This window comes from Xiphophorus maculatus, chromosome 2 (genome assembly GCF_002775205.1).
Source record: "Xiphophorus maculatus strain JP 163 A chromosome 2, X_maculatus-5.0-male, whole genome shotgun sequence".
Lineage (NCBI taxonomy): Eukaryota > Metazoa > Chordata > Actinopteri > Cyprinodontiformes > Poeciliidae > Xiphophorus > Xiphophorus maculatus.
The window spans coordinates 4769167-4793498 of record NC_036444.1 but is presented as its reverse complement, the minus strand read 5'-3'; the positions used below and the strand labels follow the sequence as shown (position 1 = coordinate 4793498).

The 24332-nt window shown below is 39.3% G+C and overlaps 1 protein-coding gene across 2 annotated transcripts; it reads left to right on the top strand.

Annotated features, from left to right (window-relative positions):
* The first annotated feature begins 15449 nt into the window (after positions 1-15449).
* Positions 15450-23868, top strand: actr6 (ARP6 actin related protein 6 homolog). 2 transcript variants are annotated; one of them, XM_023352359.1, is made up of 11 exons: positions 15450-15634; positions 16394-16511; positions 16596-16664; positions 16762-16885; positions 17214-17349; positions 17440-17496; positions 20543-20641; positions 20731-20809; positions 21655-21826; positions 23195-23333; positions 23582-23868. In XM_023352359.1, the coding sequence occupies exons 1-11, from the start codon at positions 15567-15569 to the stop codon at positions 23709-23711; spliced, it is 1191 nt and encodes a 396-aa protein (XP_023208127.1). In that variant the 5' UTR covers positions 15450-15566; the 3' UTR covers positions 23712-23868. The 2 variants fall into 2 exon arrangements, with proteins under 2 accessions (XP_023208127.1, XP_023208131.1); XM_023352363.1 differs by having other exon boundaries at positions 15545-15634; positions 16589-16664.
* The last annotated feature ends 464 nt before the right edge of the window (positions 23869-24332 follow it).

Genomic DNA, 24332 nt, shown 5'->3' with positions numbered 1-24332 from the left:
AAATCTTTAGTCAAGAGGTTTATTCAGAGGAGAAAATCTCAGGAGAAACTTTATCAGGTTCTTCCACGGATCCGGAATCCACAAAAGAGACAGAGATCGCTGGAGAAACCGTCCTGGAGGATTTGGACAATCCGGATACTAAAGCCATGCAGGACGGTAAAAAGAAAAGATCTAAATTTTCATTTTGGAAAAGAGTACGGAAAACTCTGCGATGGCAGAAGCCAAAAAATACAAAACTAAAGAGTGAAGACAGTCAAGAACATGTCTAATGTCCTGGATTTTGATTTTCAGAGAAGGAGAAAGACGAGCAAGAGAGGAAAAGAGGACTCAAACGCATGGAGGTTGTAGCCTCTGTGTACGGGGCGCCAGGCCGCGCTCCGTCAAATTTAAAATGTTAAAGTTTTATCCCCCATTGACAAACTAGAAAATAGATCCCTTCCCAACCCAATTGGAAAAAACGTGGGCAGCACGGTGGTGCAGCGGTTAGCGCTGCGTCTTCACAGAGACCATCTGTGTGGAGTTTGCATGTTCTCCCCGTGTTCGCGTGGGTTTTCTCCGGGTGCTCCGGTTCCCCCCACATCTCCTAAAACATGTAGGTCAGGTCAGTTGGTCACTGCAAATTGCCCCCAAAGATTTGAAGAAACCCCAAACACATGTGCAGCTTTATTGTTAAACTTTAAAATTAATTGAATTAGCCGTACGTTAGCCCTTTTCCCTTCGCTGTTTTAGCGCCGCAGCAACACTGGGCTCAATTTTTATAGCAACGTATTGATTTAAGAGTTAAAATTCCTTCTTTTATTAGTAATGATTTCTGTTTATTTCCACTGTACTTGTGCTTTTATGGTTTGTCCTTTAGTTTACCGTTTCTACTCACTTTTTATGTTAAATTGCACTGAATTGTAGCTTTTAAACTGTTTAAATCTGTATTTTAAAGAAGATTAGCAAAAGGATCATGCAGTGGCTTTTTTAGTGCGACTGTGGCTCAGTGGGTAGAGTGGTCGTCTTGTGACCAGAAGGTTGTAAGCAGTGTTGGGTAGTAACGGATTACATGTAACGTCGTTACGTAATTTAATTACAAAAAAAGAGTAACTGTAATTCGTTACAGTTACAATGAGAAAATATGTAATTCAGTTACAGTTACTTCCGAAAATATTAAGAATTACAAATTTAGTTAAATTTAAAAAAAAAAATAAGAACAAAAACCTTTGCGAAATATGTAATGATATTTTTATTGCTTTGCGCCCTATATCGCCGTTTCCCGCTGCGGCTCCTTGTCTCTATCATATTTGCCAGCCGCAATGCCACTGATGGTCCATCCTGTGCTGGCGGAGCCTCCTGGAGGAACAACAAGCGGGCGGACGGTTCCATTTCAGCTCAAGCAGCGCATCAAAAATGACAGCCTTCCAGCACTGGAAATATAAGGAGCATTTCATTTACATATGTGAAAATGGCTCAAATTTAACCGTGCAGTGCAAGAAGTGTTTGCCGGCTATCAAGAACTTGTCCACGTCGAAGCAATCTATGTCAAACCTGAGGAATAGTGATGGGATTTTCGGCTCCTTTTCGAGATGCGGCTCTAATGGCTCTTCTTACTGTGGAGAGCCGGCTCTTTCGGCTCCCAAACGGCTCCCCATATATATTTTTGACATTATTAATTAATTAATAGCTTAAACCTAATTTTATAATATTTTGTTTCATTATTGACATTGTTAAGCACTTATGATGAGTAAAAATGCCGCATAACAATGCTATAGCAATACCGATGCGTGTGATGTCCGTATGTGCAGGTTGTTTGTCGAGCCTGCACGATAGGAAATGCTGACTTTGCACAGTCTGCACTCTGCCCTGGAGCTTGATGTAGCATTAAAATGAGTCCAAATCTTGCTCCGTTTTCTGTCACTCATTTATTTTCACCTATTCAGTTCTCACACTGACTCCCCTTCTTTCTGTGCTTCTTGACCGCTGAGTGAGTGTCTGTACATAAACACCTGCCGACGAACGCTATACAGCTTGGCCAATTGCCTGCGTTTCCACCAAAAAAGTGGAGATAAACTTTTTTTTCAGTGTTTTCCCGCCACATTATTAATTGAAACTGTGTGTGATTGGTCAGATGTGTGGAGCACACGCTTGACATGAGGGCAGTGGAGCGACCGAGGGAAAAAAAACTCTCAGCTCTGGCACTGGCAGAGGAGCAAAACGAGCAAGGACCGCAGGACAAAAAAAAAACGATGTGGGGAAAAACTGTCGGCTCTGGCACTTGCAGAGCACAAGCACAACGACAGGGAGGCGGAGAGACAGCGATATACTGTAGAAAAAACCCCGGCTCCCAAATAGGATCCTAAAACGGCTCCCATTGTGGAGCCGGTTCCAATCGTTCACTTCAAAGAGCCGGCTCTTAGAGCCGGATCGTTCGGCCGACACATCACTACTCAGAACGCGACAGACACGCTTGAGAGCTAACGGCTGACGGTTGTTTCCGTGAAGAGCTTGTCGAAATTTGACGAATCTGGAAATCGGCAAGAAAAACAATATTAATATAAATTCGCAAAATATATAATTCAAAATAGTAAATCCGTTTTTGTTAGATCTCGGAGGGTTTTCCTTTGTGAGCGACTGAAGCCCGTAAAAAGCCGTTGGTAGCGTCAGAGCATCGGTGAGTCACCGCACGCGCTCGGCAGTTGACTCAGTAAACTCGGTGAAAATTAGCTAAAATACGTAATATCTGATCAAATTTATTAAAAATAATTTTTTATTGTAAGATTTTGTATTATTATTATTGTGGGTGTTGTATTTTTTCTGTGTAGTTGTACTTGTTTTCTATTAGTACATGTTCTGGTATTTCAACAGCTAACTGCTTTGTCAGTGCTTTTCCGTTGGCATTGCAGGGAACTTCTAGTGTTGTAGATGTTCTTCATTGGCACTTTTAGATTGAAATATATTATTATTATTATTTTCCTTTACCACATATAAGCTAATTTTCTTTTAGTTTTGCTGATGTGTTGATAACATTGTATTCTGATGACTTGGATATTGTACAACATGAAAAAAAACCTGAGAAAGTATGAAAGATCTCTTTAATTATAGCTTAAACTTTATTGATATTGGCATTTTATATCCTAAGATGTTTTACTTTGGCCTTGTTCCAGGTCAGGTCTTTATTTTTTCCATGTTATGGTGCAATTTTTGGCCTGTGGTGCCCAGAGTCCCGATGATCATCCTCATCTGAACTTGGATGGCGAGCCCCAGTCCAGACAATCAAGAGAACCGGTAGACAGTGACCGACTGGTCACCAGCTGTGAAACATTGAATTGACGGACACATTGGAAAAGACTGTATTTTATTTTATTTTCTCTTTAAAAAGCGCGCAATTTTGATTTGTTTATAAATTTGGATCCACAATTATTATTATATTAAATTCTATTCTTTCTTATAAACAAATAAAGAATAGCCTGTGAGCCTGTTGTTACTCACACCCAGGCTCCCTAGAATTTAAAATCTTCTGATTCAGCCCAACTTTCTTTGTAATTGTATAGAATTGGTATTAGTCATTGAAGTAAATTAATTTATCTGCCATTTATTATTATCAGGTGAATTTAAAGTAACCTTTCTTGTGGGTTACATAAGAAAGACATGAGTCTTTCCCAATTAAAGCACATTTCTAGTTAAAGTACCAGCAGAGTAGAGCAAACGTCACCTGTTTACGCTTGCGACTGTAGGATAAAACATTAGGGGGTGTTTTTTTCTGTCATGACTCCCAAAAGTTATCGGGCAGCTATCACTCTGAATATAGATATTTCAGGTGTAGACCAGGGCCGTGCAGAGACCTTTGGAGGGGCAGGGGCTCAAAGTAAAAACAAAAAGGGAACATTGAACAAGATCTTAAAACACCATACAACAACATAGCAACAACCCATATTAATCAAGAATTTAATTGGAAAAACAACTTAATAAAATTTAATTTAAAAAAAAATTTCCATCATCCATTTATTATCTAGTGTGCACAAAGTCTTTTTATACTGTGGGAGGAAGCCGGAGCACCCGGAGAGAACCCATTAATGCACATGGAGAACATGCAAACCCCGTGCATAAAGAACCAGGCCGGGATTCAAACCTAAAACTTTATTTGCTGCAAGGCAACAGTGCAATCACAAAGCAGAGGTTGAGCACCAGAGAACAAAGGAGATGATTGCTGATTTCAGGAGGAACAAGATTAAATCAAACCCAATTTCCATCAAATCTCCCAAGGTCCAAAGACCTATCTTGGTCCAGTCTGTTGTCCAGACGAACATTGAGGTGTTCATATTGTTCAACAACCATCACTTCTTCTCCCATCTAAAAACTCAACCTCTGCTTTAGTTAAAGAGGTTGAGTCTTTGGACTCAACCTCTGAAGTTTGCTTATTTCCACTGTAAACTTCCCCAGCCGGGGAAATTTCTTCTTTGGGCACAGAGAAATTGTTCCCTGGGACAGATTTCTCTTCATGGGTCCAGTCTTCTAAAGCTGCTTTTGTTAAAGCAGAGGTTGAGTTTATAAATGGGAGAAGAAGTGATGGTTGTTGAACAATATGAACACCTCGGTGTTCATCTGGACAACAGACTGGACCAAGACGAAATCAGGAGGAGCGTGACAGATGTAACATGGTGTCATTCAAAATGCGGTGCAACAAGATTTTTCTGTGTGACGTCTGCGCGAACGTTTTCTCATTTCTGCGCGACGTATTTCCACCTCGTTGCAAATGTTGCAACCGGGTAAGATAGGTCTTTGGACCTTGGGAGATTTGCGGTAATTGTCTCTTACAACATGGGTCATGTCTTTTAATGGCGCTTTTGTTAGATCAGCGGTTGAGTCTTTGGACTCAACCTCTGAAGTTTGCTTCTTTTCACTGTAAACTTCCCCAGCCAGGGAAGTTTCTTCTTTGGGCACAGAGAAATTGTTCCCTGGGACAGATTTCTCTTCATGGGTCCAGTCTTCTAAAGCTGCTTTTGTTAAAGCAGAGGTTGACTCTTTAGACTCAACTGTCTTTTCACCACAAATTTCCCCAGCTGGGGAAGTTTCTTCAAGTGTATCCTCTTCTGAAAACTCTGTTTGCTCTGAGTTTTCTCCATGCTGTGAATTTTGCTTTCCAGCCAGAGAAGCATTAAAAAGTTAAACATCATAGTCCATGCTCTCGTCTTCAGAGTTACTCGTATCAAATTCAACACCAGAAAATAGTGTGTTGACAACTTTTCTCACTCCAGTCGTTATCAAGTATCCGGCACCAAAAGACAAGGGAAAAAACATGGTGGCTATTAAGAGCTTTTCGATTTTAAAAATCTTTGCAAAAGACAGATATATATTCTAAATATAGAATAAAGAATGATCCCAAAGAAATTATGCTGCCGCTCCATATTTGATGGGTTGTAAACAACCCACTCGAACACATTTGTTCTGTATGGTGCGGAAATGTAAGTAATAGACAGAATGTAATGTCTTCCAGCTTTTTCTGTGTAATTGAGAGCTTGACACCAACAGCAGCCCACATTGCTGATAGCCGGGAAGGAGATAAATAAGTACATTTCTATGCTCTCCTGTAAACTGGTTATGAGTCTGGTGGTTTTTCACTTTTCTTGTATTTTAACTATTAAACAAACTGGTAAACAAATGTTTATATCTGTTTTTAAAAGAATAGTAGCTTCTCTCTTATGTCTCCGTCAGATGACCAGCATTAGCAGCTTTTGGTGACATTATTATTAATAATAATTAGATTGTTTTTGAATACGATGCAGGATTTAAAAGGGACTGATGAAGATGGTCTATGTGTCTAGTCTGACCTGGGAGGGATGTCTGTGGTTCCTTTCTGGACCTGTTACCCCATCAGCCTGATGTGAAAGACTAGCTGGGCAAATGCCTTTTCATGCAATTCAGCTTGATTCTCATCTCCCTTCAGTACTCCGTCTAAGATTTCTCCCATTGACCTGGGTTTCTCCAGTAGGATTTCAACCAGGCCAATCGGCGAACAGAAGGTGAAGTTGTGAACGATGATATCGATTTTCTGGGCTCCTTTAGTGTTATAATCTGCTTGTAGCTTTGTTCGCTCTGCAGCGAACTCTGCAGTCAACAAAGTCTTTCAGTCTGTGTTGGCCACTTCTCCTAGCATTGAGAAATTAAAGTCAGACCAAGAAGAATGTTCAAGACATTTTATTCCTTGTAAAGATGCCATTTGGCTTGGCATTTCTATTTTGGATGGTTTGCATTTTCCGGTAGGCTTCATGATTCCTTCATGATTGAGCTGGCACATTTTATACGTCACGGCCAAACGCTAGCAATCGGGTATCGTAATCTAACTCTTTGAAACTTGAAGTTTACACCTCCATTAGACAATCATTTCTCAGTAGCCGAGGGTCTAGACCCCGTGTATGAAGCAAAGCGTAAATCAAGGAACTGTTTTTTTCCAGGCTAGTGGGATACAACAGATAGAAATTGATCTTAAGTATGTGTGCAAAAATGCGTGTCTTTGTCAGTGACCCTCGGGACAACCTGTGAACAACAAAAACCTTCAGCAGCCATGGTAAATGTGGCCGTCAGACAGCAGAACCCAATGCCAGAGAACGCTGGTGTGGTTTATTTTGAGTTTTAGCTGAAATTGTGATTTGTGGAATTTCTAACCGTATCAGAAAAACATTTGTTCTTCTTCTGGTGCAACGTATAAAAGAAGAAAAGACAAGCAGCACAAAGCTTACTTCAAGATATTTATTGTTGTATCACTGTCATCACTGACTTGCATCAAATGCAAATTAGGAGAGAGATCATCTCAAAGCAGAAAGGGGAACAGTATACAACACGTCCAACAGGTCCAGTGCAAAAACAAGGTAACAGAAGTTTTCCTGACTACATGACTAAGTACATTTAAAATTTTCACACATATATATATTTATGTTTATATATATACTCATGTATTTGGTCTCATTAATCACAACTTCATTGAAAACACCAATTATTAGCTAAAACTTGAATCTTGTAGCCCGATATCCGTTTTTGATGAAAAAAAAAAAAACAGTCAATAAATGATCAGCGTTTTGGAGATTTTGCATTTCAGTGGATTATTTTGGTCCAGTAATGAGCTCCTGACATGTTTTAGTACACAGTAAAAAAATGCTGGTTATTTTCATAACCCAATTTCTGGGTAGAAGCTGTTGGGTCATAGGTTGGGTTAGTTTGACCAAATATTGGGTCAAAATTCATAACTCAAGAGTTGGGTCAGAAATGTACTGGAACTCTACAGCTTGAATACCTGTGTTGGGTCAGTGGTTGGGTTAAAGACCAAACTTGGAAGAAGCCACGCCCCTCTTCACAAGCCTCCATTTTCAACAAGACTGTGAACGTTGCTTATCGGATTTCTCCTCTACTTTGAAATAAGACATGGTAAGTAAAACGACGATAAAGTTTCAATGTGAATATGATTTTATTAATATAATTTATTTAGAACATGATTGATATTTATTTTTATGGTTATTTAAAATGTTTATTAGGTTCCTCTGACAAAGTGCTTTGGTGTTGCTACAACATGGCTGTTGAATTTTTTTTTTTAAAGACAAAGGGGAAGGAGTAGAGCACAATTTGTCAAGTAAATTAAATTCAATTGTTTAATATAACCTAGGCCTGTCATGATAGCAAATTTAGCTGAACGATTAATTGTCTCAAAAATTATTGTGATAAACGATAATATTGTTTGAAGACCTTTTTCCACTGAAAATGACTTAATAATCCATGCGATTTCTTGCCAAAGATAGATACACTTTATTTTCAAAAGAACATTAAACACTGGAACTGATAAACAAAATAAACAAAACAACCAAAAATAAAATGGATTCTCAGTCTCCATTAACAAAAAATGTACTGGAAAAAAAACGAAACAACATAAAGCCAAAGTGGAAATAAATACTGCATTCAACCAAAAGAGGGCAGATTATGAAGTCTGTATATTATGTTGCCCTTCAGTAATAATTAGATTTAAACAGAGAAGATGGGCACATCGACTACCTGATGCAATAATTCACACTACATGATTTTTTGCTCCTATTTTTCCCCTTACAACAATCTTAATAAGTCGGTCTTTCTAAGATTGTGTGGTGTGTTATGGTAGATCGTCGTTGCCGCTCCGATCTAAATCAGGTTTTCCCCGACTGGGATCTTTAACGCAGCCTGTTGAATGTGACAGGCAGCCAATCAGAAAGCGCGGATTCTCCTCGTGCTTTCTGAGGGGAAATTACGTCGGGGAATCCCAAACAGCTGATACGGCGCAACCTGAAGTCCAGCGGACATTGGAGATGATATGTGGAAACAACATTAATGTTTATTCAACATGCAAAGAATATAGAAATGACAAGAGGAGGAGCTGGAGCGAAATTGCTACCGCAGTTGACAAACCCGGTAACTTTTCAGCTGTTCTTCGTTAACGTGACGTAAACAGGTTATAATGATTTACATTCAGTCAGGACTTAACGCTGACACTAGCCACATGCATTGCAGGTAGATTGCAGTAAAGCATTGATTAATGCCTGGTTTTAAAATTAGTTAACTGAACTTGTAGCCATTATTTTGTTCCCATTGTCCTCTTCTTTTTTTATTTTGGTTTTGTTTCATTTTAGCTCGTGTTTCCGCCAGCGTTAAATTTGATGCATGTTAGGACAGAATGGTGCGCTAATCAGGCGTGTTAAAGTAGGTCAATGGTTTATAAACTGGTACAGTGGGTCAGAAGCTTCTTGCCTCATGTAACAGGGTTTCTGGGTAAAAGGTAGTAAATTAAATTAGCTCAAATTAAGACCAGGTAGTAAAAGGTAACCAATACCATTTGACTTGGTAGTAAATTTTTCAAAAAACATTTCATGACCCCTTCAATATATTTGGAATTTTACATTGATGCTGAATTTTTGTTTGAAGTTCCTCTAACTATAAAATCTGTATTAAAAATGAGATCTACTCCCAGGACCTGAGCTGACGTTGATAGACTTGGTTGGTGTCGCTGTCCGATCTGCTGTGCGCCTGCGTGGCGTTGAAAGCGCCTAAGGTGTTGAGACTAGTGAGTCACCATGAGAAAATATACATTTTCACGACTTCGCCTGGATGACAAGGTGGCAGAGAAGCACTTTGTAAAATATACAGAAAAATATATAAATATGACCTCGTGACTGCGATCAAACCGAACCGAGCGAACGTCTACAGTTCATTATCAGCAGATTCCTGCAGGGGAGCAGATGAAAAGTTTTACACTGAATATTGGACTACAAAATGGTCAAACTCTTCTGGGTTAAAGTGGTGGATTTGCTGAGTAACTGGTTGGATGTAGCGGTCCCATTGGCACTTGCCCTATACCTGTTAGGAGATAGAACCCAAATAACAAATAAAAATGGGTCGGGCGGTAAAGTGGAGGGACCAATGGTTCCAGTGGATCACTTCCAGTTCAGACTTGTGGGAATAATGATTTAGTGCCCACAGATTCTCTTTTATTTCATAATAATGCTCACTGCATGCTATTATTACCCCTAGCAACAGTTGCCATGCTGCTGACAATGATGTCATCAGCATGACTTCAAATGCTGTCTGTCAGGAGGACCTTCTAAGGATGACTCTGTGATGTCATAGGATCCGTGACACGACCAGCTGATCAGCTAATTCTCTGGTCAGTAAACAAAATTCATTTGGTCTTAACACCTGAACAAAGATGACTGAAGAAAGCTCACAGAGTCAGGTTTATTTGAGACCTAAGGACTCTTTCTGGACAAAAATCAAGAAAAACTTCTCCAGAAGAGTCCATCCTTGTCCAAGAAGCTCTGATTACAGGAAGAAAAATTTTCTCAGCCAACTGCTTTGGAAAGTGATCGAAAAATCTGCGGACGAACCAACGCTGCATCTCGTCAAGAAAATATTTCAGAAAGAACATAGGAGGATTTTGCTCTTGCTTTTGAAAAGAACCGGAGAGTTAAATGTGGACGTGCTCTCTGAGGTGTCGGAAGAACTCAGTGAACGAATTTTTCAAAGTATTGCTAGTGATTCTTTCCACTTTGCTTCTGGCCTGCATTTCATTGCACTGCTTGATTACCCGGAGGGACATGAAGTTATTGTGGAAAATTTCAAATGTCACCTGGAGAATCCTGTTCCTCCAAAGAAAAGGTTTGCATTTGCAAAGGAAAAGTTCATTAAGACTTTTTTTCCTACTGAGGACTTGTACTCGGATGAAAAGTGCCTGAGTGAAGATTATACTAAGGCAGACATGAACCCTGAACAGTTTTTGAGGGATGCCAAGAAGATGGGTTTCAAACGTGGCACCGAAGAAGAAAGAAGATATAAGGTACAGAAAATTCTTTGGAGATTGATTTACAAGTCTAGTTATAGATCTAGTTATGGACATTACAAAAGGAGGCACACAGAATCGGTCCAAAGAAAACTTGCTCCAAGACTCTGGGAAGCAGTAAAGGACATCGATTTTGTTTTTTTTGACGAGATGGAAAGGAAACACTGCCAAGACATTTTTCAACTTCTCTGTGGCAATGATGATGTAGTTCGAGAACTGCTATTCAAGATGATAAGAAGTGACAACCCAATCGTTATTTACAAGGTCATAGAGTGTTTCAGGAGAACCCTGGCACGTCCCAGGAAAGTTAACCTTCAAAAAGACTATCTTAGAAAAGCATGGAAGGGCTTTCAATATGTTGTCTGTTGTGGAGACGATTCAGAGGATTCAGACGATTATCAGAGGCAAAAACCGTCTCAGAGGGAACCAAACATTGAGTCTCGTCCTGCCTCCGAGTCAGAACCAGGCTCCGAGTCAGGACCTGCCTCCGAGTCAGAACCAGGCTCCGAGCCTCAGAGTCAGGACCTGCCTCAGAGTCAGGACCTGTCTCAGAGTCAGGACCTGTCTCAGAGTCAGGACCAGGCTCCGAGCCTCAGAGTCAGGACCTGCCTCAGAGTCAGGACCAGGCTCCGAGCCTCAGAGTCAGGACCTGCCTCAGAGTCAGGACCTGTCTCAGAGTCAGGACCTGCCTCAGAGTCGGGACCAGGCTCCGAGTCAGGACCTGTCTCCGAGTCGGGACCTGCCTCCAAGTCGGGACCTGCCTCCGAGTCAGGACCTGTCTCCGAGTCAGGACCAGGCTCCGAGTCGGGACCTGCCTCCGAGTCGGGACCTGCCTCCGAGTCAGGACCTGTCTCCGAGTCAGGACCAGGCTCCGAGTCAGGACCTGCCTCAGAGTCAGGACCAGGCTCCGAGTCAGGACCTGCCTCCGAGTCAGGACCGGGCTCAGAGTCAGGACCTGCCTCCAAGTCAGGACCAGGCTCAGAGTCAGGACCTGCCTCAGAGTCAGGACCTGTCTCAGAGTCAGGACCTGCCTCAGAGTCATTACCGGGCTCCGAGTCAGGACCTGCCTCCGAGTAAGGACCCGCCTCTGTTACTTGTAAGTTGGTGCACTTGAAATAAGATAAAACTAAGATATTTGCACTAGAACCTAAACAAAAATACTTGGTAAGAAGTTTTTGCAGTGCCGAGTGAGACGTTGCTGCTGCAATAAACGACTGATTGATTCCAACACATAAAGTGGATTTTTACACGTCTTCACCAGGTGTGCTAACAAATCTGTCTCCACATGCCTTCAGTTTTTCAAAATAAGAGAAGAAACTAAGGTGAATCAAAATGCCACAGTGCCTGGATGCAGGATGCAAGAAAACAAAACATGACTTTTCAAAATCGCTGAATTTGAAAAGTCCAAAAGTTGCTAGAAAAAAAATCATAAATGTTCTAAAATAAAACAAATACATGAGTTTGAGTCAAAAATGCCTATAGATGTCTATAGCTCTGCTCACAATGAAATTAAAATTATAAGAAAAATACTTTGTGCTTAACATTTCCTATTAAGAATAAATAAAATTGTCATTGAAATTTAATGACCAAAGTGACAAGGACAGAACATTGTCTGGTTCTTTAATTGGCAGATTTAGGTCAATTTTGGTAGATTTAGGAGGGTTTGAGTGTGTGTGTGGTTCTACAAAACAAAGTAAACAAACATAATACAAATTACAATCCAAAGTATACATCATATTAACAGGCTACATAACATATTAGTCACATTCTTGTCTTCTACACCCAAAAGGCTTTACTAGGCCTAAGCCATATTGGGTAACATTCTTCCCATTACTCCAGTCTTGTGTTTCAGTTACTTGTAATGTTAATTAAAGTGAAAGATAGCAACATGATAAAAATCACTAGTTTAACCGAAAACTTAGCTTAGTTTAACCATAGCTTTTACAAAGTGAGAAAACAAAAAATGTTCAGAGTTACAAAATACACAAATTATCTTTCTAAAACACAAAATATATTGTATTATGGACACACACTTGTAGAAACTACATAAAATGCCTCCAAACATGGCTACTGCCGATTTACACAGATTAACCTCTGATTAACCTCTCTCCGCCCCGAGGAATGTCTCACATTGGGTCTCTGGATGAACAAACTATGACAGCACCAAAACACGGTCAGCTTTTTCTAATGAGTTCCAGCCACTCGAGGCTTTGGGTGAGTTGACCCGCTGTGATTGACACCTGCTTCGGCGGCCATAGCAGCTGTGAATTAAAATGGATGCTGCTATTGCAACAGCACAAAAATATTTCCTAAATAAGAAGTGAAAAGAAAATAAATCCTATTATATTTATTCTTATTGTGTTACTGGCACCAGACGTAGGGGAATCTGAGCCAGTACCAAGTGGTGCACAGGCACATGAATCCTGTGCAACCAATATCTGTGGATCACAGAGGAAGCGAGTTGAAACAAAGTTACTCTGGCAGAGCTCGTTTATGCTGAATTAAATAAATACAATTACAATACAATTCAAATTCAGTCAACAACATCCGGAGTTTCCACAAAGAAATAAAATAAAATAAAATCCTCAAATAGGATACTAGCAAAAAAACAAATTAACTAAATTAACATAACCAAACTGAACAAAACACTCCATCTACAACACACAGCAAACACCAACGTTTGGCAGTTGCAACTGTTTTAACGTTTGTCAGTTGCAACCGTCACAGCGGCTACAAAGGAGATCAAGAGACAAATAAATACACTTTTATGAGAAATAAAAATATTATAATGATACCCAAATATAAACACCATGTTGACTGATCAAGCGATATAAATAAATGTCAAACTCCCAAGGCTCCAACAACGAAAAGCAAGCTATATGCTGACACAGATAAACGGTCATATAAAACTGTGCAAATTACACATCTAAGTTATACAACAGACTCCAAAACTAATCTTTATGTATGTACAAAACATTTTAAATGGCTTATGCAAGTTGCCTTTCATCCTACCTGTGGATCACAGAGTAAGCGAGCTCAAAAGTTACTCTGGCAGAGCTCGTTTATTCTGAGCCGCGCATGCGCAGAGCCAGGAAACTCGTTCTCCTCGTTAGACCCACAGCGGCACGAGAGCGCCCCCACTGGCAAGAAGATACATGCTCACAACAAACACGTCTATATACATAAGAAAGAAACAGACAAAAGACAAGACCAATTCTGATTGAAAAAATAGGGGGTGTATTTTTTTTATTTATTTTTCTCAACCCACTACACTTGCATCAGACAAAACACAAGCTGATATAATTTTAGTTTTTTTCAAATTTGCCAATAAGAGGTTTTCTTGTGTGTAGCAACTGAAAAAGAAGCTTACCATGTATTTTTGTCTAGTTACTTGTGAAAATATCTTAGTGCACTTGAAAAAAACAAAACTAACTTACACATAAGTTTTCAGCAAGATTACAGGAAGTTGTTTTAAGTAAATAATTATTGGACATAACTAATCTATATTAGTTATGTCAGGACTTAATTACTGACTTAAAATATATTGTAGCTTATATATTGTAAGCTGCTATGTCTGATACACTGCCATCTACTGGAGAGCCAGTGTTCTGCCCAGCAGACAAGAAAAGCAAAATAAAGTGGACCAAAAGTATTTACTTATTGTTAAAACTGTCACCATAGTGTCACAGTTCCTTTGCTGCCTCCTTGTGGTCCACCTGGCATCTACAGAAATTCACAGCTCCCAGTTAGAAACAACCAATCAGAGCCAGGAGGAGGGTTTTAGTGTTGTCAATCATGTTTGTGTTTTCTGCTGTGTTATAACTGGTTCACCACAACTGAGTCTGCCATGAGTGCACAGGCTTTTTAGCATGGAGCAAAACAACAATCTTGAGCATGTAGACCCACATTCAGAGGCAACGTAGCCTCGACGCGGCTGTCGCGGGTTCGACTCCCGGACCCGACGACGTTTACCACATGTCTTCCCCCCTTTCCTGTCAGCCTACTTTGAAAAAGGGACACTAGAGCCCACAAAAAGACCCCTTGCGGAGTGATTAAAAAAAAAAAGTCATGCCCTCGACAGGGGCGCAATTACATATTTTTGAGGTGGATGCGAACATTTCATCCCCATCCCCCCACCCCGGACATAAACTTGTACAAGTGAGCCAAAGAGCCTCTTCTGTTAGCCTGTGTCTCAAACCACCTGTGGGCTGCAGGTCTGAGGCTTTTTGTTAGCATGTTTCTATCATTCTTATAGCTTGATAGGAAGCCTGATCCAAACTGGCAACCCACATGAATAAAATGGTGAAATATTGACTACAAAACACTGTATTTATAAAAGATATCAACGTTTTTCCTACACAATCCTAACAAACGTTTTTAATGTTCTCTTCTCAACATTTATTTATTTACTATTAATTTATTTGTATGATTTGTTCTTTAAATGGCCATCTATATAATTTTTCGGTCTCAGGAAATGATTGAGGGATGAAGAGACTGATGTCTGGTTCTTTAGGTTCTGACGGGTCTGCGGTTCCTCTCCTGATCCATTCTGTCTGATATCAAACCCACTGGGTGCCACCGACACATTTATTTTAATCTCCCTATTAAACGTCACTGTGATTGTTTAGCCTGTGTTTTCCCACCACGTCTGTATTTTTGCCAGAGGTTTTACTTTAAGGACGGTGTTTTATCGGGTGGCCATTTTAAAAAGACGCGGGTTTATAGCAGCTCACTGCGGCTGCGTAGTGTCCGTCTCTAGGTAACCATGACAACAGAGTCAGTTCGTGGGGTCCTATTTAGGTCCCGCAACAACAATTTAGCTGACCCTAATATTTCCCGTGTTTTGTTTTGGTGATATTATTATTACACTTATTGTTGAGATAGACCATTAGGTGTGCTCATGGTTCTGTGTTGCCCCGAGATGGAATTTCGGGGCAACACAGAACAACTTGTCCAGGGTCAATCATATTCAAGCAAGGTAAAAAAAACAAAAACAAATAAAGCCTAAGTAACATTTATTAATGTAACTTAGGCAATGAATCGAGTGCCTCAACCATTTGCGCCTCCAGTGGGGAAAAAAAGATCATGCTGCAGAAAAATAGAGAAGTGGAACCAACAGAGAGTCGTGTTTCCTTCCGGACTTGTTTTTTAGCGGAGATCCCAAAATGCGTCGCGGTTAGTAAATTGGGGGACAAATAAAAATAAAGTGATGATTTATTGAATCAAAGGCTCCGGGATGGCTACGCTGGTTCTGGATAACGGAGCTTACTGGGCGAAGATCGGTTACAGTCAGGACAAAGTCAGGTGAGCACACGGCTACAAACAAAACATTCCCTATGGGCGAGTGTAACCTGTAATAAGTGAATATGGCGGTATAAAATGCAGGAAATTATTATTATACTCCGTTATTGAATAAACGTGTCTGCCCAGCGCTTTACGATGTTTTTAAACAGATCGAAAATCCTTATGTACAATAATCATTAATCAAATGTTAAGTAGTTGAAATGTTAAGTTCAACTACTTCTGGGAATGTCCGAATCTTAATTTTAGCCTTGGGTAAATGAATGAACATAAAAACGAATTAAAGTCAGTTTCATTCAGTTTTTTAGAGAACAGCCCTGAACATCCATTCAGAGCTACCATGGAACGGTTCATGCGTTAGAAGGGCCTAGTCAAAGCCCAGACCTAAACTCAACTAACAAGAGCATGCTGTCCTGTTTGTTAACTAGGATCAATTCAGTTGAAATGATTTTTCTGTAAAGTACGTTTGTTGTCAGTTGGTGCTACCTTAATAAATGGAATTGAATTAAAACTGAATTAAGAATTAATCTGGAGGAATATCTGTGGTCATGTGGTGACCCAGATCTAAAAAGATGTCAATCATCAACATAGAGATGACATTCTACTTCATTACCTGAACTTTACATATTGAATAAAAGTAACTCAAGCATGTAGCCCTGATGAACCTACATGTGATCTTTGCTTCATCAGATTTCTAAGTAATAAGAAGGATGTTTGTTTCATGTAGCAGTTATAATCCTGACTTCTTTCCTTTCCTCTCAGCGTAATCCCAAACTGTCAGTTTCGCTCGAAGACGTCCAGATTAAAAACTTTCACAGCCAACCAGCTGGATGAGATCAAAGATCCCTCAGGTCTCTTTTACATCCTGCCCTTTCAGAAGGTGAGCATAAATCTGAAAATACCTGCCGCTACTCATAAAAAAAAAAATAACAAAATGGAGGTAATATGTTCTCTGAGTCTGCAGGGTTACTTGGTCAACTGGGATGTCCAGAGGAAAGTGTGGGATCACCTGTTTGGAAAGGAGATGTTTAAGGTTTGTTTATGCTGCTTTGTTTTCACCCACACAGAGAAAACCTCTGAATGATTTCTGTTTTTTAGAAGCTGTAGCTGAGCGTGTTTTCTCTGAGCAGGTGGAGTTTCCAGACACGAGCATCATCATCACAGAGCCGTACTTCAACTTCTCCTCCATTCAGGAGTCCATGAACGAGATCCTGTTTGAGGAATACCAGTTCCAGTCGGCTCTCCGGATCAACGGTGAGTCTCAGGCGGAGGCCGGTCGCTATAATCGATTATTGAAATGATCGTCAACTAATTTAATAATTGATTAATCATTAACAGTGGAGGGTAGAGTACCCAAAAATTGCATGTAAATAGGAGTAGAACTGCTTTAATGTATTTTTACTTAACTTAAAGTAAAAAAGTCCAAGAAATTACTCAAGTAAGAGTGAAAAAGTATTTGTTAAAAAGCCTAGCAGCTTGTTATTCTGATGGTTGTGATCAAAATTACATATTCTTTCTAATTTAGTTGTTTTATGGTTTGTATTTGTAACATTTTGGCTAAAAACTCCTTGTTGTCCTCCAGCCGGGTCGCTCGGCGCTCATCGCTACTTCACCACGAAGCCATCGGAGCTCTGCTGCCTGGTAGTCGATTCGGGATTCTCCTTCACCCACATTGTCCCCTACTGCCGCAGTAAGAAGCTGAAGGAGGGCATCCGCAGGTCAGAGAGCAGCAACCTTTAGAGGAAATGACACGGAGAGCAGCACCAGGGGGCGCTAACAGGAGCTTGTTTCTTTGTTTCACCTTTCAGGATCAATGTGGGAGGGAAACTGCTCACAAATCACTTGAAGGAGATAATCTCATATCGGTACGGAGAGGGATTCTTACAGCACCAACTCTTTGTGTTGATTAAGTGTTAAGTATGGAGCTAAATTGGGGTCAGAAATCTGTAAAAAAACAATAAATAAGTAAATAACTTTTGAGGTTGGGAAACAAAAGATATAAAGTTGAAAATATATATATATATATTTTTGAAATGGAAAAAAAATCTAAACTGCGTAAAAAGGATTTGAAGCTGAAAAGTTATTTTTACATAGAAACACTGAAAAAAAGTTCAAAACTACCGTGGAATTAGTTTTGAAATATGACAACATGCAATGACAAAAAATGGAGCTAAATTGGCACCATAAAGTTGGTTAAAATAAAAGGGTATAAAATTTTTTTTAAAATTCACTGAAAAAAATTAAACTGTAAAAAAAAAAGGATTTGAAATCGCAAAAATATTTTTACACTAAAAAAAACTGAAAAAGGTTCAAAACTGCTGTGGAACTGGTTTGGAAAAATGGTGACAGAATAGAAAAAGTATGGCACTAGATTTGCACCAAATGTATGAAACTGAAAAATTTTGAAACAAAAAATGTTCGAAAGTACTTTTCAGATTCAAGATGTTGTTCTTAATTTACAAATATCTTTCCATATTTGGATTGGAGGAGGGACCTCAGATGAGATGGAGCGGGTGGAACTATAGAACTAGAAAAACAAAATTTCTGAAGAAATTTAGCCGGGGCCTGCCAAGGCGCGGCCGTGGGGTTCGGGCCCGGCGTCGTAGCGCCACAAATTTGCGTCGACGCCAAAGAACGCCGCGACGTAAGCAGTGGCACGCGGAGAACCGCAAGAACGTTAAGCGAGGCGGACGTGCACCGTTCGGTACGATTTAAAATGTTGTCAAGGCTTTTATTTTGGAAGTTTTGTTAAACTTCATTTCAAAGGGCCAAACTAATCCCATGCGTAATAGTCCTTGGGTTAAAATAGTTATATAATGCTCAAAACACAAGTAGCTGATGTAAAAATATTCAAGGCTTTTATTTTGAAATTTTCAGTATGCTTCATTTCAAAGGGCCAAACTAATACCACGTGTAACAGTGCTTTGGATGAAAAAGTCAAATAAAGCCAAAAAGAGCAATTACGTCATGTAAAATTATTCAAGGCTTTTATTTTGAAATTTTCAGAATGCTTCATTTCAAAGGGCCAAACTAATACCACGTGTAACAGTGCTTTGGATGAAAAAGTCAAATAAAGCCAAAAAGAGCAATTACATGATGTAAAAATATTCAAGGCTTTTATTTTGAAATTTTCAGTATGCTTCATTTTAAAGTTCTGAACTAATACCACGTGTAAGAGTGCTTTGGATGAAAAAGTCAAATAAAGCCAAAAAGAGCAATTACGTCATGTAAAAATATTCAAGGCTTTTATTTTGAAATTTTCAGTATGCTTCATTTTAAAGTTCTGAACTAATACCACGTGTAAGAGTGGTTTGGATGAAAAAGTCAAATAAAGCCAAAAAGAGCAATTACCTGATGTAAAAATATTCAAGGCTTTTATTTTGAAATTTTCAGTATGCTTAATTTTAAAGTTCCAAAATAATCCCATGTGTAACAGTTACTGAGTTAAATCAGTTATATACAGCCCATAGCAGCAGTAGTTCTAAAGGCCAGTTCTCAGTCCTGATCTGTTTCAACTGAGGATAGATAGAACTACAGCGATGCGAATTTGTAGTCCAAATCAGCAGCCAATAGCCTCTTGAGTTCCGTTGCCATGGTAAATAATGGTCTCAGCAGGTGTGAGCTGTGAGTCATACATGCTCAAACACACAATTGTGTGTTTGAGCCAACACGGTTTACTGAAAAAAAGCATTGGAAACAAATCCTTCTTGTTCGGGAACCGTAATACATATTCGAAAAGCGTTTCGAGCGTATGAGAGGCCTATGTGTCGTCTGCGATAGTCCCGAGATTCATATCTGTACCTCACTCAGAGCATTTACAGTGATGAGAGAAAGAAATGTTGTGCCCAGATCTGAAATTCTATTCAAATACATGGGAGAGAGCCTCAGACAGCCTCAGAAAATCCTGTCGCATGACTTTGCTCTGAAGCACCGTGACAGAAAACCGTACGGTCTAGATAAATTTCGAAAACATTTTACCGGAGCAGACAGGCGTATCAATGTCAGGACCGATTTTGATACTAATCGTGCGATATTTGTGGGCGTGATGGCGATTTCAAAAATGATTTGGGCTGAAAAAGTTGTCTTCATCTCTCACTCTAAGCAGCCAGAGACGCACTCTAACTTTAGGAAAAATGAGAAACTTTGGGTCGCTTAGAGGCAAATTGTGGACAAACCGTAACTGGTATCGACGAGCCGTCTTCACTTTCGAAGAGATCACAGACGTATCTACAAAATGAAATTTGAATGGCATTTCTAGGTGAATTTGTGACGACACAGCAAATCCTCAAAAATAGGGTATTTCTAGGATTTTTCCCATTGAGTTATAATGGGGTTTTTTTCGTAGTTTTTTGCGAATTATGTCGCCACGTTAAGGCCAAATCCCACCAGAAGTAATAGCTGGAATGGCGTGAATTTTCTGCAGGTTTTGATACCTCATTTGTAGGTGTGCACCAAGCGGTATGAGCCGCATTAACGGTTACGGAAGAAAAATAAAGAAGAATAAAGAAACACTTTCTCCGACAATAGCAATAGGTTCCTGCCATTGCTTTGCATGGCAGGCCCCAATTGGTTTTGAAAAATTACACATTACACTACAAAAATGTATGGAGTCAAATTGGTGCCGTAAAGTTTGTTGCATTTTTTTTTTAACAAAAAAAATTTAGAAACAAAAAACTTCAAAACTACTTTTGAAATTCAAGAGTTGTTTTCAGTTTCAAACGTCCAAAGTTCCAAACTATTCTTTCAATTTCATATCATTTTGTTCCGGTTTAAAAAAGAAAGATTACTACAATTTATCTCCTCTGTATTGAGCTAATTTTAGCTCAATAGTATGGAGCTAAATTTAGGCCATGAATTAACTTTTCGGCCCCTATGATCTCCATAGTCATGTGTGTTCTCTTAATTTTGCAGTCAGTTACACGTGATGGATGAAACGTATGTGATCAACCAGGTGAAGGAAGACGTTTGCTACGTCTCTCAGCAGTTCTACAAGGACATGGAGATCGCACAGTGAGGCACACCGATGCTGCTCCACATTTTACTGGAACCAAACCCGTGATGTCTCGATCCGTCTCACTTTCTGTTGTTCTGTTTTTCAGGATGAAAGGGGAAGAAAACACTGTAATGAGGGATTACGTTCTCCCAGATTTCAGCGCCATCAAAAAAGGTTTCTGTAAGGTGAGACTGATCTCCAGAAACATCCTAATATTTTTAAAGTATTTTATAAGAATGACCTTTTTCACTTGATTTATTAATTTTTTTAGTCATTTTGTTGTAGATTTTTTGTTCTGTTGGTGAACCAGTTGGAACCAAGCTTCAGTTGTCAGACAAATGATTTCATATCTGAATTTAGAAAGCCTGAGGCCAAAAAATTGAAAAATGACTTAAATCACTTTGAAACTGAAAATTTCAGTTTCAGATTTAAAAACGGAAAAAAATATATATTTGAAATTGGGAAAAAAAAGATTAAAAAAGTAATTTTTTTTATTCAGTTTTTATTACATTTAATTTTCAAAACACATGAACAGAATATCGATAATGTTTTAAAGACATTTCCAGTTCCCATGGTTCCTGAATGCAACAGCGGGAAATATTTTTGTCAGTTATGAAGCCTTGTCTTCATAGAAAACAGAGAAAATATTAGAAACTGAAGAAATCTTTGATTCTAAAAAGTAGTTTTGAACATAGTTTTTTTCAATTTTAAACTTATTTTTCAGTTTAAAGAAAAATACATTTAAGCAAACTTTATGGCCCCAATTTAGCTCCATACATTTCTGTTTTGACTCAGGGCAGCAAACTGCCACACTTTCATCCTCTTTGAGCTGATCTAAAAATCTAAGATTCCTCTACTTTAAAATGTAGAAATATTTAAAATTTCTAATGTATTTTGATAGCAAGAACAAAATGTTTGGACCTGTCTTTCCTTTAAACCAGTTGGTTTTGGTTCTTTTCTTTCTGTGGGGAGTTCTGATGTTTCTGTGAGAGCAGTTCAGGTCTGATTCCACGTTTTCTCCGCCCTGCAGCCGCGGGAGGAAATGGTCTTCAGCGGAAAGTACAAGACAGGCGAGCAGACACTGCAGTTGGCCAACGAGCGGTTCGCGGTCCCCGAGATGCTCTTCCATCCGTCGGACATCGGTATCCAGGAGATGGGAATCCCGGAGACCATCGCTGACGCGGTCCAGTCGCTGCCAGAAGGTTTGTGGTTCAAATTCGATGTCAGATCTGAAAATAAATTCAAATCCAGTTAAACATAAACATGTCTGTGAACCTCCAGAGTCACATGAAGATGGTTACAAAGTCAGCCTTTAATCACCTGAAGAACATTTCCAGGATTAAAAGATTTGCAAGATCTAGAGCAGGGGTGCCAAAGTGTGGCCTGGGGGCCATTTGTGGCCCTTGGAACAATTTTGTTTGGCCCCCAACTGCAGTTCAAAAATCTTACCAATTTGGTCTTTTCTTTTATTATTTTTTAGAATTTCATTGACAACTACATTTAAATGCCAAATGTATTTTTATTGATTATTAGCAATATATAAAAAAAATACAGTACAAAGTATATCAATAAAATATTTGTAAATTTTAACCCACAAACAAAACAAATCCCTAGAGAGCAGACAAAACTAAACGGAGGTAAAATACTTTCTTTAATGGAAAGTGTGGAAAGATATTTCTTTTAATTTTAGTTTCATATTAAGCAGAGTTATAAACATCCAGCGACTTAATAAAGAAAAGACCAGAGCTCATCCATAATTAGATCTGGTTTATAGGAGGATTTATTATTTGTCATTTTTGTAGCTGGGAAATAAACTAAAAGATTTTCTAGACCAAAAAAGTGAAAAAAAAATTACAAAAAAGTTTTAAAACTTTCCACCTTTTATTAAAACAAAGAGAAAAAAATCATACTTTATTTCATTAAAAATATTGCAAAATTCACAAGAAAATTATTTTATGTTCTAAGTTGGAAAAACAATATGACTACTGAATACTTTCCACTTTGGGATTCTGACCTATTTTACCACACATTTGGACACCACAGATCTAGAGAAGCAGCATTCAGCATCTATGCACCACAAATCTGGAAGAAACCTCCAGAAAACTGCAAAACAGCCGAAACAATGAGTTCCTTTAAATCTAGACTTAAATCCCACCTGGTTAGAGTTGTTTTAAAAGCATAATCACTGGAACGCTGACCGATATGTTATCTGTATTGATGACTTTAAAAATGTTGACTAGATGATGTTTGTGATGTAAAGCAGGGGCGTCAAACTCCAGACCTCCAGGGCCGCAGTCCTGCAACTTTTAGATGTCTCTGCTGCACCACACCTGAATAGAATAATTAGGTCATTACAGCTCTGGAGAACTGATCTACACAAGGAGGAGGTAATTAAGCCATTTCATTCCAGTGTTTTGTACCTGTGGCACATCTAAGAACTGCAGGACAGCGGCCCTTTAGGTCTGGAGTTTGACACCTGTGATGTAAAGCATTTTGAACTGCCGTGTTGCTGAAATGTGCTGTACAGATAAACTTGATTGATTGATTGATTGATTGATTTTGTTTGTTAGAGATGCACCCCCACTTCTACCAGAACATCGTCCTGACCGGAGGAAACTCACTGTTTCCTGGTTTTAGAGAGCGTTTGGAGGCGGAGCTTCGGTCGCTTGTCCCCGCCCACCTGCCAGTGAACGTGTTCCTGCCTGAAAAGTAAGACGCCTCAGAGTTTTCCAGAAGGTCCGAACAGAACGAGGCTTATAAATGCTGAGCTACCATTACAACGCTAACAAATAAGGTCCAGGTGCAAAGTTCAAAACAGAAATTAGGGTTGGATTGGAGTTGGAATTGGGGGTAAAGTGGAAAAAAGTGGAGGAACTCAAGAGTGTGAATCGTGGAACCATCTGCTGAGCGTCTTTGGTTCTGATCCTAAAGTTTGTGACTGTGTTCCTGTTCTCCAGTCCCGTCTGTTATTCCTGGGAAGGAGGGAAGCTGCTGGCTCACAGTCCGGACTACGACGAGATGGTGGTGATGCGGGAGGACTACGAAGAGAACGGACACATCATCTGTGAGGAGAAGTTTGATATTTGAGTAAAAACTGATTTTCAGACGGAGGTCGTCTCTGATCAGCGACGGAAACCATCTTCAGACGGATTTCAAACACATTTCACTGCATCAGAAGAGGGGCGGATGCACACATTTCCAAAAATGTTTTTATTTACTGACTAATTAAAAAATACAAACTGTCTCCTGTTTTCCTTTTTCAATCCATTTAGTACTGCTATCTGCTGAGTGTATTAACCAACGATTTGGGTTAGAAAGTGGCTTCACAAATCAACAGGAAGTCTGTTTTATTTAGATTTTTGGATGCTTTCTACCTGACAAAGACTTCAGTAAATCTTCCTCTTTGTTGTTTTATGTATTTTTTTTTTGGTAAACATCCTTACTGTCATCCAGATGTGGAAGACAAACAGTGAGATCTCTGAATAATAAAGAAAAAAAACAAAGTCTTGACCCTGGAATTTAAATTATCCTTTGGGGAATATTGTAATTGTTCACTGACGACAAAGACTCCGTAATTTCTTCCCAAATGACGATGACGGCGGTCTGGTCATGGTTTGAAGCTACGTTTCAGCAAAATTATGTTTAGGATTTGGTGTAGCTTACAAATATGAAACCAACACATTGTTTAATTTTCCTTTATTAGGAGCA

Coding starts and splice junctions, on each gene's coding strand:
- actr6 (XM_023352359.1), top strand. CDS start 15,567: ATGGCTACGCTGGTTCTGGATAACGGAGCTTACTGGGCGAAGATCGGT. Junction 17,497..20,542: donor AAGGAGATAATCTCATATCG/GTACGGAGAGGG, acceptor TTAATTTTGCAG/TCAGTTACACGTGATGGATG. Junction 23,334..23,581: donor AACGTGTTCCTGCCTGAAAA/GTAAGACGCCTC, acceptor CCTGTTCTCCAG/TCCCGTCTGTTATTCCTGGG.